At 35.5% G+C, this 15,389-nt stretch overlaps 1 protein-coding gene across 4 annotated transcripts in view; it reads left to right on the top strand.

Annotated features, from left to right (window-relative positions):
• SEMA5A (semaphorin 5A) overlaps positions 1 to 15,389 on the top strand; it is a 354,071-nt gene that overhangs the window by 135,351 nt on the left and 203,331 nt on the right. For all 4 annotated transcript variants that reach the window (XM_037380621.1, XM_037380622.1, XM_037380623.1 and 1 more), the window contains exon 5: positions 9,236 to 9,281. In XM_037380621.1, the coding sequence (XP_037236518.1) occupies positions 9,236 to 9,281 (46 nt within the window). The remainder of the gene's footprint in view (positions 1 to 9,235; positions 9,282 to 15,389) is intronic.

Raw genomic sequence — 15,389 nt, 5'->3', positions numbered from 1 at the left:
GACAAGAAGAATGGTTTTTATTATGGTTGCTGGCTTTTAAAATTTGCATTTGAAGAATGTGACAGATCTTTCATTGATATATCAATTGGCTCTAGTTTCAGTGTAAAAAGAATATTTTTTTTCTTCACAGATATGTACTAAATTGTATGAGATTATAAATTTATGTAAAATAGAAAAAAAAAGAAAATGGGTTAATGAGAAACTCAACAGACAAAATTCAGTATGGATATAAAACAGTTGTTAGTACATTATGAAGGCTATTGGCTTTTGACACAGGGCAATGTAGCTATGTTCCCATGAAACTGTATCTTTAAAATTTGCCCTAGGCATTGTTCTTAACATCACATATGACCTGGCAGATAAAAATAAATGAGTTCTTTTGCAATCTGAAACCTTCTAGGGAATTCATTTGCTTTCTTAAAAAAAAAAAAAAAAAAAAAAACAAACAAAAAAACCCGAAACAAAACCCAAAACCAACCACGTATGGCAGGGCAGAATTTACTTTTATAATTAAGTGGCATCAGCAAAGGATTACTGTCAGGGCATTAGCTCCTCAGTAAGCTCAAGGAAATGAGACTGCTTGTTTATCTTATTCTGATAAATCCTGATAAAATATTCAGATGAATATTTCTCTGTGTGTTATGTAGTGGACTGACTTAGCATCTAATCAAATATGATAATGTTTTCTGTATTTTGAAATACCAGTAAGCATGAAGATTCATGGATTCCCAAGAACAACCTTGCCTTCTTTTCCTATGTGGAAACGCTTTGCCATATGTTTATTTGTTTCTCTTTTGGAAAGGTCAATTAAGCAGGGAAAAGAACAGCTCAGGGGAAGGATACAGCCCTGGCAAATTGTGCATTGCCTTTTTTTTCCTCATTGTTCCCTGACAATGCACTAAACACTTATGAGCTCTAGTTTTTGTAAATAAAAAATTTGTAACAGTGTTCCAGCCCTTTTGGTAACATGAGAGTCAACTAGAAGTATGTCTCAAACCCCCTAGGTTAGGGCAAAAATGTTGAGGTTCAAAGTAATTAGCTACATTTTCCTTTTAACCCATTTTTTTTCTCTTTTTTTTTTTGTGACTTTTCATATTTTTTCTTTCTTAATAGTTTTGTTCAGACCATACAAGAAGACTTATATCAGAAGAAACTTGTTTGTTTAAAAGAAAAATGAAGTAATTCCTCCTCTTTCCAAGCCTCCTGCGCTTGAAATTATGAACTGGTAGGAGCCTAGCTGGAGTTCATTCTTAAGATGTGGAAATTTATTTTTGAAAATTCAAGTTGGGCTAGTTCAGCTATACTTTAAAATTGTATAGTTACTTATCAGGAATGGGTCTTAAAGGTATTCAACATTTTTTTTTCCCCCAATTGGATAATATATATTTAGAAATATCTTATTTATTTTTACACAGGGCATCCTAATAACAGTAGCTTTCTCCTGCCTGTTCTCCTGCAAGTTAATTAAACTTGCTTTGAGGATTATAACTTGCTTTGAGGTGGCTTATTGCCTCAGTCACTCCTTATCTTGCTGATGAAGGACTGTAACAGTATGCCTTTTCACTTAATTAGATGTGTGTTTGGGGGCGTTAATTTGAACCATTACCACTGCTTGCCATAATAACAGAAAGGCAAATTAAAGGATTCATTAACAGCGGTTTAAGAATCTCTAATAAAGGAATAAATAACTGTACAGGTTTGCTTCTTGCTGTTGTCTGTTCCCAGCAGGAGAACCTGAGAGCTTCTTGTTAACGAGATGCTCTGAGTGCTACATGTTGGGAGAATATACTGGCACCAGGAATTAGTGCTATATTCTTTGAACATCCATCTGGGTTTTATTGCTCATTTAACACTCGGTTCAAGTAATCAATGTCTGTCCTTTCACTGATCGATCTAATCTAAAAGGTGGTTTAATGTTAAATCTAAGAGAAATTATCCTACTGCTGCAGAAAGGGGAAGGTCTTTCTCCCCCTACTGCTTCTCTTTCCTACCTTGTTAATGGGTTCCTAAATATTTTTAAAAGCTAATGCTTTGTACTTCTGGTCATGCCTTGTTCCACCATGCAATTTTCTCTTCCTTTGCACCAGCTCTGGTAATAATCTGGTTGCAAAGTAACACTAGTTAATTCACTAACCCCACAAAAATTTCTCATTTTGTTGTGCTGATTTAATGTCTTGCCATTTTAATTAGTGGAACTAACATGATGTATCATCAGAGCAGCCCTGGAGTTGACTTGGGGTAAGATGAAAAGAGAAATGGCAGCGGTAAATGGAAGTTCTTTGGCAGAGAACACTGCTATTTCAGTGTAAGCCATCTTCAGAAATCACAGCGGATGAGTGGTGTTCTGAAGGTACTTCAATTGGAGTCATGACTTAATGTATATACACCTGATCTGTGCCTTATTGGTGCCTTGCTTGGATTACTGCAGTGCCTTTGCCACGGTGCTCTTGCATGGCTGCACTCATCATGAGAGGGCTGCTCAGATGCTAGGTAGGCGTATGGGTCTCAGTCCTCATTCTGAGTACAGTCAGAAAATTTAATAGTGCAATGATACTGTGCATGTCACCTTCAGCCCTCAAAATCTGATGGAAGCAAGACTGTATTTTATATAGAGATGTGTTAATATCATGTGCTTACCTTTTACGCATCCTATTTCTGTATTTCCTGTGTACAGCAAGCTCCCTCTGAAGGGAAGGGCTCTCTTGGAAACGAATGGCTCTACCAGAGGACAACAGCATGATCACAGGAGGGAAATTCAAGGCTGGCTTTGAAAATACAGGCCACCGAATTTAGTATCTCCTTCCTTTAACTACCTTTAGCATTAATGTGATCAATTACATAATTTTGATCATTTTGTTGTTGCAGTTTTTCCTTAATAAAACAATAAAATAAGAGGCCAAACTAAGTCAAAGTCACTACCTTAGACACTTTACCTTCTTCCCCTGCTCTACCTACCCAAAAAACAGCTCAAGCAAATTTGATGTGTGAAAGTTGATTACTGTAGAAAAAGAGGCCACAAAAGGTGTGAACTGGCTAAATTTTCTGTTTATTTAAGCCCATTCCTATTCCTGGTTTTTTTTTTTTTTTTTTGGAGGAGACAACAGCAGCATTCAAATTTAATTTCAAACTAATCTTGAAAAGAAAGAGTAGATAAATTTGTTGAACAATGAAATGGTAACAAGACCACAGATTTGCATGGCTGTTTGTGTGGGTGGGTAGTGTACAGTGTATGCTGTATCTGCCAAAATGTAAAAACTGAGGGCATGTACTTTGAGATATGTGGTGCAACATTGAAAAGTGTTAAAGATTTGGTTAGCCACAGTTATGAAATACAGGGTTAACATTTTGGCTGAGGTGATATTTCAGGATAAAGTTGAACACAACAATTTACTAAATAAATAGTTGAGTATCTCACAGATTTATCTGGACTAAAGTGTAATATTCAGAAAAGCCTTGATCTGCATGCATCAAAGTTGCATAAATATTCTGAGACAAATATTCCAAGGCCACCTCTGGCTGGGGAGCTTGGGTGCTGTGTGTGAGAAGCAGGGGCCAACATGAGGAGATGGTAATGCGTGTTTGAGGATGACATGGCATGATGGGAGGATGGTGAACTCCAGAGCTGCAGAGACAGGCCAGTCGTGCCTTTCTGCTTTTCCTGGAGAAGCCCATGGCAAGAAACAGTTGAAGTAATGCTTGGCTTTTGATGGACATCTGTGCTGGTGTGCAATGTTCTAGAATCTCGAGTCGCTGCTGAGTCTGTATGTGGAGCCACAGGGAAGGGAATGTAGCAAGGTTTGCTAATCCTGAGGAACAACCATCAGAGAAGGAAATCGGATTTTACAGGACCTTTGAATGGATTAATTTAATTTATAATGGGATTATAAATGGGAAAAACTCCAATAATGTTTTTCTTACTCTGTCTGCCAAGCTCAGCATCTCACTGGTCAGCCTATGAACACCTGAGCCTTCCTTTTTGCCCTTTTGAATGTTAATCAAACATGGTTAGTTTTTCATTCCTCAAGAATGCCTGTGATTTTAGAAATTATTTTAAAAAAAGCAATAAGAAGACCAAACATTACTTCGCTATGATTTTTAGGTTAAATTAGCATGACCTGCTAGTCTGAAAATATTAATCTGTGTGTATATGCTATTTTAATATCTTTAGCATTTACCAGTAAACTACTTATTTCATTATTCTCATTTGCTGAGACTTCTGTTTCCTGCAAAGTGCAGACCAAAATTACTTACTGACCATTCTGCTTTTCATTATTGTGATTTGACCATTTCCAAATAATAGTTCTAGTAGACCACTCTGACTAGGTTTCTTTTATTTCCAGTGTGTCATCTGTAGCTTTTTTCACATATTTTTCCTGTTGTATCTTAATATAACCAAAGGAATTTTATACATCATATTTTTTTGTTATATTCATTATCTCCTTTGCTCCTGTTTTTATTTATTTTTCTTTTTTTCTTGTTTTATTTCCAATTGCTGATTTTACTACACTGCAGAACAAGAATTGGCTTTTACTCAGAACTTTTCAGTCTTGATTGTGGAATCATGACTTAACGGTTGATTCTTGCAGAGCTTATACTTTTAATTTTCAGCCTTAATATTTTTTCCTTCCAGTAAATTGAATAAAATTTTCTGTTTTCATGTGGAACAATTTCTTGAAAGAAGTGCATAGGAAGGAACCTTTTACTTGTTTATCTCCAGGAGATTTGGCAACATATTTGGTGATGCCTTGTTTCTGGGCTTGCTGCAACCCCTGTTTATTGATTCAGGCTCTCAATTGCAGATGCGTATGGGGGCTTGGGTGGTTGCGTTTGGTTTTTTTTTTGCTATCTTACGAGTTTTTCAAAAGCTTAATCTGTAGTGTGTTTTCTTAAGCTGTATGTGCCACCTTAATGTTCTTCTAATTCATGTCTGCGTTTAATGCAACAGTAGTTGTTATTATTGTGTTTGCTTTTTATAGCTTCTGTTTCACTAAGAAAAGGGTGAATTGCTGCATTTAACAACCATTACTAACATGGTGTACTTTTGAATCTTTATGGGATTTCAATTGATTTTTTGACATGGACTTGTTTAGGAACATACAGATTAGTTTTATACTTTTATCTGTAATCATACTGAATGTATTCACTGCAATAGATCATTGTTGTCAAGGCAGTGACTGGAGCAGGCTTTTTGTGGTGCTTCATTCCGTTCCCACTGATATCAGTGGAAGTCTTTGCCATTGGGTTTGAACAAGCTTAACAGGTTTTAGTTATCATAGTTCAGCTAGAAAAGTTGTTCAGTGCTGTGAATGTAAAGCAAAATGCTTATTGCCTGCTGGCTATCTGAAGGAACACAGGATGCTGCTTTATCTCAGACTTGGTTGTGTTTTCTTCTCATTACAGTGTCCTTCTGTTTGCAGATTTATGTAACATATTTGCTTTCCTTGTTCATTAAGCACAAAATGGAAACAAATTTACCAATTACCACCAGTGTCAAATCACTTTAATTCTAGCATGTAAAGTAGTATTTGTCACGCCTTTATTTTCACCATATTTGGGCAAGAGACAGGCATACGTGCTAAGAGGTCTGTATCTATGTTTCAGAAATGTGCTTGGTCATTTTTATTTCATGTCCTTTGTTGCCTTCAGAGCATAAATGTACTAGAATAATGGTAAATAGAGGTTGAAAAATGGTAATCCAGGGCATAATCTCAATAACATATTGAAAAAAGTATTGTCACATATCTTTTGAGCAGCATAATTGCGCTGCACGTGTCATGACAATTGGTATTGACTTTTTTTTTTTTGGACTGTCAAATTTATTAATATTCACAGTGTGGGGGTTTTTTGTGTTTTTTTTGTTTGTTTTTTTTTTTTTACTGTGAGGTTTGGGGTTTTTTTGTTTTGTTAAGGTATGGGTTTTTTTGTAATATATTTTTCTCATGTATGTTCTCTCTGAATGAGTTTTTACAAGTTAGAGATGCATACCTTAGAATGTTAAACTATTGTTTTTATAGAACTAAATGTAGTCCTGCAAGTTTTACTGAAGTGGGCACATCTGTGTAGCAATAGCTCTGATTGCTCTCCAAGTACTAGTTTGCCCCTTATCCTAGCATTATCGAGTCACAGTCACTGTGCTGTCCATTTGCCTGGCTTACCTCTATGTTGCTGAGGTGTAATGCTTTTACTGTGTCTTGCACATTGCTTTTCTTCTGATTTAAGTTTCTTTCTGCTGGCTTTATGAAGCTGAAAATAATAAGTTAATTGGTTATTGGCATCCACAGGAAGTCGAAAAATATACACTAATTAGCTCTGGCTCTTGGCTCATTCACATGAATATAGACATTTTTGTCTCCCTAACACTTACAGGGTCAATATTTCTAATTCCACACTGGATATATTAATGGGTAGAAGAGTTGTGCTCTACTGCATAGGATACAAATCTCATTTTCTAGGAAAAAAGACCCAGAAAACCTTCATCCTCTATTTTTCTGAAGGCTGACACCATGTTTATGTATTAATTTAGGTTTTCCACAGTTTAAGACAATAGCTTACATTTTAATAGGCTGAAATGAAGTCAGGATGAAAGACCATAAAAAGAGAGTAATTTGATAATCTGTCTTAAAATGCCACATCAGTGATAAATCTTCAGCAGATATCTCAAGATTAAGTATGCATAAAGACTGTCATGTCACTATGCTAAGTACTGACCCAAAATCTAGAAGTGTGAAACCAGACTGCCTGCTCATATGTTCTGCAACAGAAACTACGTTTATTTGTAGAGTGAGATGAGGCATTTATGTGCCACTCTTGTGAGTGATACCACTGAGTTAAGGAAACAGTTTATACCTGCTGAGGATGCAGTTCAATTTTTCTGGAAGAAAGAAGTTCTGCTTCTGTTAAGTGCGGGGAAAAATGATTTGAACAGCAGTGAGGTTGTAGGTTTCTTTAACTTTGATATCTGGAGTGCAATCACAATCAGTGGTGGTTGATGGAAGCTTATATGCAGTGAGATAAGGAGCAGACCAAGTATTTTATGTTCCTTGCTGAATATTTCTGAGCAAGACATTTTGCAGATCTGAAGGTATTTTTTGTCCTTACAGAGAAAGGGTAGATGTGTTAGACTATATGCTTTGCTTCCTGACGTTTCAGTGAAAGTCTTTCAAGTCAACTTGCACCTAGTTTGTGGATTAAGCTTTGTGTAATCATTGTCCTGCAATGTACTGGTTTCTTTGCTTGCCCACTTCAGGTCTCTTCATGACTCAAACCCAATTATTTTAGTTATTTCTTTGTGTGACTTTATCTGTGCTAATGACAAATATTCTGTCTTTATTTTACTTTCTCGTGAATTCTTGCCCTTAATAGCCTGCCTCTTGCATTTTGAGTAACTCCCTTTAGCAATGTTCCTAGGAAAGACTAGTGACCTGATTCCTGTACATCCACAATTTGAGTAGACCATATATGTACCAGAGTCAATAAATAAATTCACATAGCAGCACTCCAGAGTCCATAAATAAAGCTGGTCACGATAGTGGTTGTGTTTCTAAGATACATGCTTTGAAAAAAATATGTTGCACTTTTTACACTCAGTTTGTTTTTTGTGCCCCTGCACCTCCAGCTCATTTTAAAAAAAAAAGAGATGTAAACAAGTCCAGATCATCTGTGGCCATTATCAAAAGTTCATACCTATTTGGAAAGAATTGGAATTATTATCTCAAAAAGTGTGGCTTAATTTTATACTTCTACCAGTTGCATGGATTTAATATTGAGATAATTTGTGAATATTGCAAATATTTACATTTAAAGTTTAAATTTACTCATCTCTGTTACCTTTTTTGTTACTGTAAGTGATTTTGTAGAGATCTTAGAAATTAATGTTACAGATTTGTTATTAATAAATTAAAATTGAAGTAACTTCTATTAATATTTTTTAAAAAATATTTTTGTTTTTCTGTTTAAAACATAATTACTCTGTAGTGGCATTGGAAAATCAGAATTGCTTTAAATAAAGTAAAAATTAGGCAGGAATGAAGAATATCTTATATGTGGAAATGTAAAAAAGACATAATGAAAAGAAGAAAAAAAAAGTGTGAGAAGAAACTAGGAAAAAAAAGAAAAAAAAAAAGGGGGGAGGGGGCACGAGGAATATAGACATGGAGCATGGAAGAACCTCACTGTAGACCTAGCATGAAAGAGCGTCTGCTCTAGAGAAGGATGTGCTGAAATCAGTTCAGAGTTGGTGTGGTATTTGCTCACTTTTGGGAGGGTCATGGAGCGATACCCTGAGTGCTACCAACAGAGCTGGTTTATCAGCAGAGGTGTTAGAAGACAACTGCTTTAACTAGATAGACACAGTAAGCTGGGAGGGGTTGTGATCGCGCGCATATATTGCACCATTATGTGCTGAAGGAAGGGTTTTAGTTGTTGGGGCCTGCTCACCTTTCTGAGTGTACTAACCCGTAATTCCCTCAGGTTTCAAGCAGTGCCTTTGTGTCATGTCTTGTTTGTGTTTTGCCTGAACTTCTCCCAAGTTCTGTAGGCACAGCAATACTGCTGTAGAGAAAAAGCAGAGAGCAAGAAAATCTTTTGCAATAAAAGCATGGGCTTTTGAAAAATATCCTTGGTTTGTGTGTAGTTCTTGCTGTACGTGGAAAAAAAAATATTCTCAAATTTCAAAGAAATTAGACCAGGACTTAATGACAGGACTTAAATGAGAATTGTGAAAACTTTGTGACTTCTACAGACAGTTCATCATACTGGGATCCTTTGCTTCCAACTTTATGTATCTATGGCTGAGCTAATTGGGTAAGGTTGCCATCACTGTGGAGAGAAACGGACAACTTCAATCTGCCCGTCCTGTTACTCTGATTTAGATATCTAACACTGGTCCCACAAATCTGCCAAAGCACTGTGTATTTCTTCCCATTGATTCTAAAGGAAAAAGGGAGCAATGACTCAGATGCACATGTATGCAGTATAAATATCTATTTTGTTCATATCCAGCCAGTCCGTCAAGATGAAAATCTGTTTAGAAATTGCCTTAGTCCTTAGCCCAGATGGCTGTATGTTAAGACAGTCCCTGAAAGAATTCAGAGTCCTAACTACCAGTCACTTTTTAATTTTTTCCTTTTATATTAATTATTTTTTTTATTTAAACACTAATAAAGTTGGTGTGGTTTTTTTTTTTTTACTTAAATGGTAGTAACAATTTTTATCTACTGTTTTTTTTTAACTCCAGAAACTACCTCTTCAGGTTGCAGCTTGAGGATCTCTCTCTAATACAGGTATGTTTTATATTTGTTTTCTTAGTTCCTCTGCATGAGGTAGGTAAGCAGATATTTTAAAGCAGATAATGAAGATATTCATAAACTTCATAACTACAGATAAGTATGCATCTGGTTTTGTCCTCTTTGAGGCCCCATATTATATAAATCATATTATACGTTTTAATTCCAGATTAGCCTTTGTCCCAGGCCACACAGATCTGATGTTACCTTACTCTGCTGTAGATCTGTAAAAAATAGAGTCTGGGAAGGAGGATCATGTTTTCTTTGAAAAATGTTCTAACGTATTATTGTGCAGCTTCTGTATTCAGAATTATTGTTATTGTAAAGAATATATATTTGTAAAAGAATGATAAATAAAAAAGTTTCATTCATACTCACCAAGTTAAATTAGGCAAATGAAACAACGATGAAATATAATGTGTACAGAGGTATCAGAATCTCAGTTTTGTATATAAGGATGCTGTCTTTTTTTAAAATTTGCTAGAGCTTGGTAGGTGAAAGAAAGACTTTTAGAGGCAGTTAGGCTTCATAGAAAGGTAAGTGAGAATCCTTTATCAATTTATTTTACCCTGAACTTCATGTGACTTCCATATACCAGCAATCTCATCTTCCCTCAGTCTTCTGAGTTGTGTTTCTTGTTTAGGTTTTGTGGAGTTTCTCTTTTGTTATTTTTAACATTGGCATAATTTCTAACCTTCCTCATTCTTTTGTACTTGCCTTTAAGAGTTGTTTTAATAAACTTAATTGAGTTGGCTAACTTGATAAGGTTTAGAAACAGAAAATCACAATGAAATAAAAATGTATGGTTTTTCATAATCTTTTCATTTGTGCAATTTAAAATTAACTCTTTAGATTCAGTATGGTGCTTATTTCATGAAGTAATACTGTACGGTTGAATATGGAAAAGTAAAATGCATTCAGGTAAGGCTGTCCTTGTGATTTGTGGAACACCTTGTGTATGTTTTAATTAGGCTTGCAGACTTACTATACATTCCCAGACTATTAGAAATAAGATCTGAAGTTGGCTTATAATTAACCAAAATTGTAGTATTGTTAAATACTCAGTTTTGTTGCTAGTGATTAAGACTGTGACACACCAAGCATTTTTAATATCCAGAATTCAGACTGTCTTTCGTCTTAGGTGACATACTCAATATCCTGGCAAATAATTTGGGTTAAGTCCTGAATACTCTTGTTCAGAGGCTGCACTCAGAGGTCTTTAATGGTGGTGTTGCAGCTTATTCTGCTAACTCATAGATTAAAATTCATAGCTTTCCTCTGTTAGGATAAGTATCAGTAGGCTGAATTCACTAATGAGGGAGAAATCTGTAGATTAAAGAGGTTGATAATTGTGCTGACTGACCCGAAGAAACATTCTCCCACCCCAGTGAGCAAAAAATATAAGGACAGAAATCATACCATTGATGTTATACTATGGTCTTATGAATGTGCAGAAGCCTTTAAACGGTCTTCTCAAGCTGACTTTTTTGTAAAGTTTTTTATTCCATCTTCAGTGCTGTAGCACCACTGGTTTGCTTCTGTATCTTGAAAACTTTCTCCAAAACCCTTTAGGGAGATTGTATTTCTAAATAAAAGCAAAAGTATGTATGTATTTTTTCTTCTTTCACCAGCATATCTTTATTTTGAATAGGATCGGAGGATATAAAGTTTACCAAGTTAGCAATTAAAAATTACAGTATTTTGAAGGTCCAGATCTTTCAAACTTGAAACTCTTATTGTTGAGGGAGGTAGGAGCAAAAGTGAGTAGCAAAGCAACACATATATGAAAACCTTGTAAAATAGAATGATGGAATTTCACAGGAGAAATAAAGCATACTGTGGTTTAAATCACTAATAGTGTATGTGCTAGTTATCATTTGTTTGCTGAGGGACTGAACACTGACACTTTATATACGGACAGAAGAACTTTTGGCATATTTTTTTTCTTCACACAGTTGTCATAGTAATAATGTAAAAACACAATTTAATATTGCTTACTTGGATTTCTTTGCATGAACCAGCTTTTGTAAAACCATGCAGATGTTTCACAAGCTAACAAACTATGTTTTTGCATCTGGAAGAAAAGGCACACAGTGAACCTTTCAGTGTAGCACAATAACAATATGAAAGCGCTAGAAACAAGACAACCTATACACCTGTTGTTTAATTATTTTAGAAAATTGCTCAAGCTCTGTCTTTGCTATTTTGTGTCTAAAGGAGGAGAAAAACTGCTGACTTTTCCTCATGCACAGCAAATACTTCCAGCATGGAAGCAGAGATGGTTGTTACAATTTGCATCCTCTTTTTCTACAGTATTCAATTAGACTTTTATAGCTTTATTTTCTTTATGTTGTTGCTTTGACTTTTTTAGTTTGATTCATTGGTTTAATATTTTTTCCTGGTACTTTTCTATCTGGAAAATAAAGGGAATGCCTAAAACTTAATCATGACTGTTGGTGCACTTCAGTTATTTATGTATAAACAGGTTTCCTTGTCTGTCATACTTAAATGTCTGTTGGAAGGTGGTGTTAGTTTGTCCACACACTGCTGTTATGAAGATAAAAGGCTTCATGTTACATATGACAAACTGGAATGGTAAGAATCGTTTAGTTATAGCAAAAGCATCCTTGCAAATCTTTTGTTTACCAGTTTTCATATATTTTTGAAAAGATAGACATTTTATAAATAAAGTATTATTTTGGAATATTATCAGACATTGCAATATTTTCAGATGTTGTTTTGCAATAGGAAAGCTCTATAAAAAGTAATAAAGTACAATAATGACTCCTTGTTTACAAACTTCTGCAAAAATTATTTTGGGCCAAAATATGTGTATGGCCAATTTTCTACAAGTGTATACCTTGAAAATACTTTAGAAACACAAGATAACCTTCCTTTAAAAAAAACCCCAAAAAACAAAAAAACCCACACAACAACAAACCAAAAAAAACCCCCCAAACCACCACCACCAACAAAAAACCAAACAAAACCAAAAATCCAAACCAGACAGGCATTTGAAATGCAAGTTCTCACAAAAGAAATGCAGAACAGAGATTCATGTATTAAAAGGATACTCTTTCCATCAGTTTAGTGAAAGTTAATCCCTTGTAAAAGTAAGGGTTAGAGTGCTGCTAGATTGCATCAGACAGGATGTGTGTCTAAACATGAGCTAGGACTATGCAGTGAGATATCGTTGCCCATTGTGGGTGCATCAAAGTTGTCATCTCACATGTCGTGGTTCTGTGCTCTGTACTTTAAAGGAAAAGCATGTTGTTTGAGTAAGCAAGTTTCATATGATAATGTCTGTAGCAAACTAGTATTTGATGTGTCTCAGCAGTTTCCTTTGTGTAGCAGAATAAAGAAGAATAAAACAAGTGAAAGCCTTTTAAGCTCTTGCTGGAGAAGCCTAAGTGTCAAATTGTTCAAAGCTGACTGTTGGAACAATGCATGCACAACAATTATGGATTAGTAAAGAAGCACTCATTGGGCTGTGGTTGTAGAGGTCAAATGTTTTATAATTCTCACTACAGCAATAGTAGGCTCACAGACACAGAAGGCCTGACTCTGCATGGTTTTGTTTTGTGAGTTTTGCTTTGTTATTGCTCTCCTCAAGTAATAGCAGAATAATCCATAAAAGTATTGCCCAAGATGAAAGCTGGATTTCCTGAAAACTGTTTTATACTCCTTAAATTATAAAAGCAGAAATCTAAATAGTAGTGATTAAGTGAATAGATTTATCAAAGATGTTTTTTAAAAAAGATACCTAGCCAATGTCAGGATTAATAGTGGGGCTTTGACGTCATGTAGAGGATGACTCACACATGTGTCTGTTTTTCACCTTTTTTTTTTTTTCTGCAAGTTATTTGAAGAGAGAGCTTCTGATTTCAAGTATTTATTTGTGTTTGCCTACATGACAAGTTTGCTGATGGATCTGTAAAGGGTGGAGAGCTAATACATGCTGGCTTATAAAAGTCTTTTTTACCACAATCACTGTGAACATTTTAAGAAGCCAGCATGTACAAGCTTTTCACAAACCTGATAGAATGTATGCATCTTTTCTTGATCCATAAAACTAACTTCTTTACCAACTCAGATTGTCATTTACAGGGCATGTGCTTGAGTTTGCCTTCCGCATCTGAACCTTCCATCCAGCATATTCTCAGTTTGAGATACCCAGAAGGTTGAATATGAGCCTATTCCACCTGCTCCTGTAGTTACATAATTTTCCTGAGATTTTATTCTCAGGCTGAGTCTGCACATCTTTTGGTTAGAAGCACACATACCTCAAAGTTCATTTTTAAAGGCAACTTTAGCCTCTAGCTTACTGCAAGTTTCAAATTAAATTCTTTGTGCAGGCTAAGAAGGTTGGAGGTTCTTTTTCTTGTGTTTTATTCAACTTTAAATTTTGGAATCTTGAGGGTTTGGGTTTTTCTATATATATATGTGTGTGTGTGTGTGTGTGTGTGTGTATACACCAGTTAATGAAGCAGTCAAGGCAAGATTGGATCTATGAATTGTCAGGAAAAGGAGATACTTTGGAGAGTGAGTTTTACCAAAGGGACGACTTGCTGGTGTTTACATGTGTCAAAGAGTGTCTTAAATACCTGTTAGATGGTAGGCTAAATAATTAGTTAAGTAAATTGTAGTATAATTTGAATATGTACTTTGTGTTTGTCCAGGTTAAACGAAGAGGGAATCTGACTTCATGCTTGAGAGTTTTTTTTTTTTTACAAATAAATTCATATGTATAACCTGAAACACTTTTATAAGTTTTTACTTTAATTGCAATACAGAACATAATTTTTAACAACACTTGATTATGACTTTTTTAAAGGAATCAAGTATTTACCAGGGTTGTAATCCCATTTTGAAATTAACAATTGCTTGTTATTGTTATAAACTGAGATCTTTTGTGAGAGGGGTTCGTAACCTTATTTTGTTTTGTTGGCTAAGGTGGTATGTGGCCCAGTCTAGAGAAAATGGTGTTCTAATAGAGGCACATATCTCTCAGACTGTCTTTACAGTTCATCCTTGAGACAATGCCCTAGGGTTCCCTTTGAGAGCTTGTAAGAAGGTATCACATAGAATCAAATCTTTAATGTATGCCGATGTTAAAAACTTTCAGCTGTAATCAACAACTTAAGAGATTAAGATAAGGAAGCTAAGCTTTAATCTTTTAATCACCTTGATTTGTTGAGTTGCTAAATAAATAGAAACCCTTAAAAGGCAGCTTTTTCTAAAAGTTTCATTCACTGTATTTCAGTCCATTTATTTTTTGTGTTGTATGTTATTTACAGCCACTAGTTGTGTAATAGAGGTCTGGTTTGTGACATACATGAAAGAAACCTAATGAATCATAATTTTATTCTGGAGTGAATCTACCTGTGCTGAAAAGGAGATACAAGAAAAACTTCCTCAGATTTCATACATGAAGGCATAGGGGAACTAACCTAAGGATGTCCTTAACATGTGACAGCTGTAGGTCAGCAAAGCAGACTGGTATTTAATATTTAATTCAGGTCCCTAAGTGTGTGTGTGTGGGGGGGAACCCAAACAAAATGAATGGAAAAAGCCCTCTGCTGGGTTCTCCTGTGTGTGGTATTTACTTAAGGTTGAGGGGAAGAGAGAGTATTCCTCCCTGTTACAGATCCCGCACGCCCCCCCCCCCCCCATTTATGTGAAGGGAGCATCAGCCGCCAAAACATTATTTTTGCTTGAGTCCTTCCCATCTGTGTCTGGTATGTGTGAATGAAAAATGGGTAAGCAGAGTGGATAATTTAGTGTTACTTTCAATGCTCTTCCAAGTTCCTCAAAATCTTGGAAGCAGAGGAAGCGAATAGTGCTCATAACACTTTTCCAAAGATGACTGAGGTGAGCAAATTGCAGTGACCAAAAGGTGACAGAGCAGGTGCAAACTTCTGCTTGGCTGCCAGAGATGAGCAAAACTTTAAGAGGCATTTGAACTGTTACCTTTTTTTATAAGGGGGTGCTGAGAGCAGAGTTTAAAAAATAAGGAAAAGACAAAGGGTACATTTGTATATCACAGTGCCACTTCTATATAGTACCTCTTCCTCCAGTTAATACCTTTCAGATAGCAGACTGTTG

This window comes from Falco rusticolus, chromosome 3, assembly GCF_015220075.1.
Source record: "Falco rusticolus isolate bFalRus1 chromosome 3, bFalRus1.pri, whole genome shotgun sequence".
NCBI classification, from domain to species: Eukaryota; Metazoa; Chordata; class Aves; order Falconiformes; family Falconidae; genus Falco; species Falco rusticolus.
This window is presented reverse-complemented; position numbering and strand designations above follow the sequence as displayed.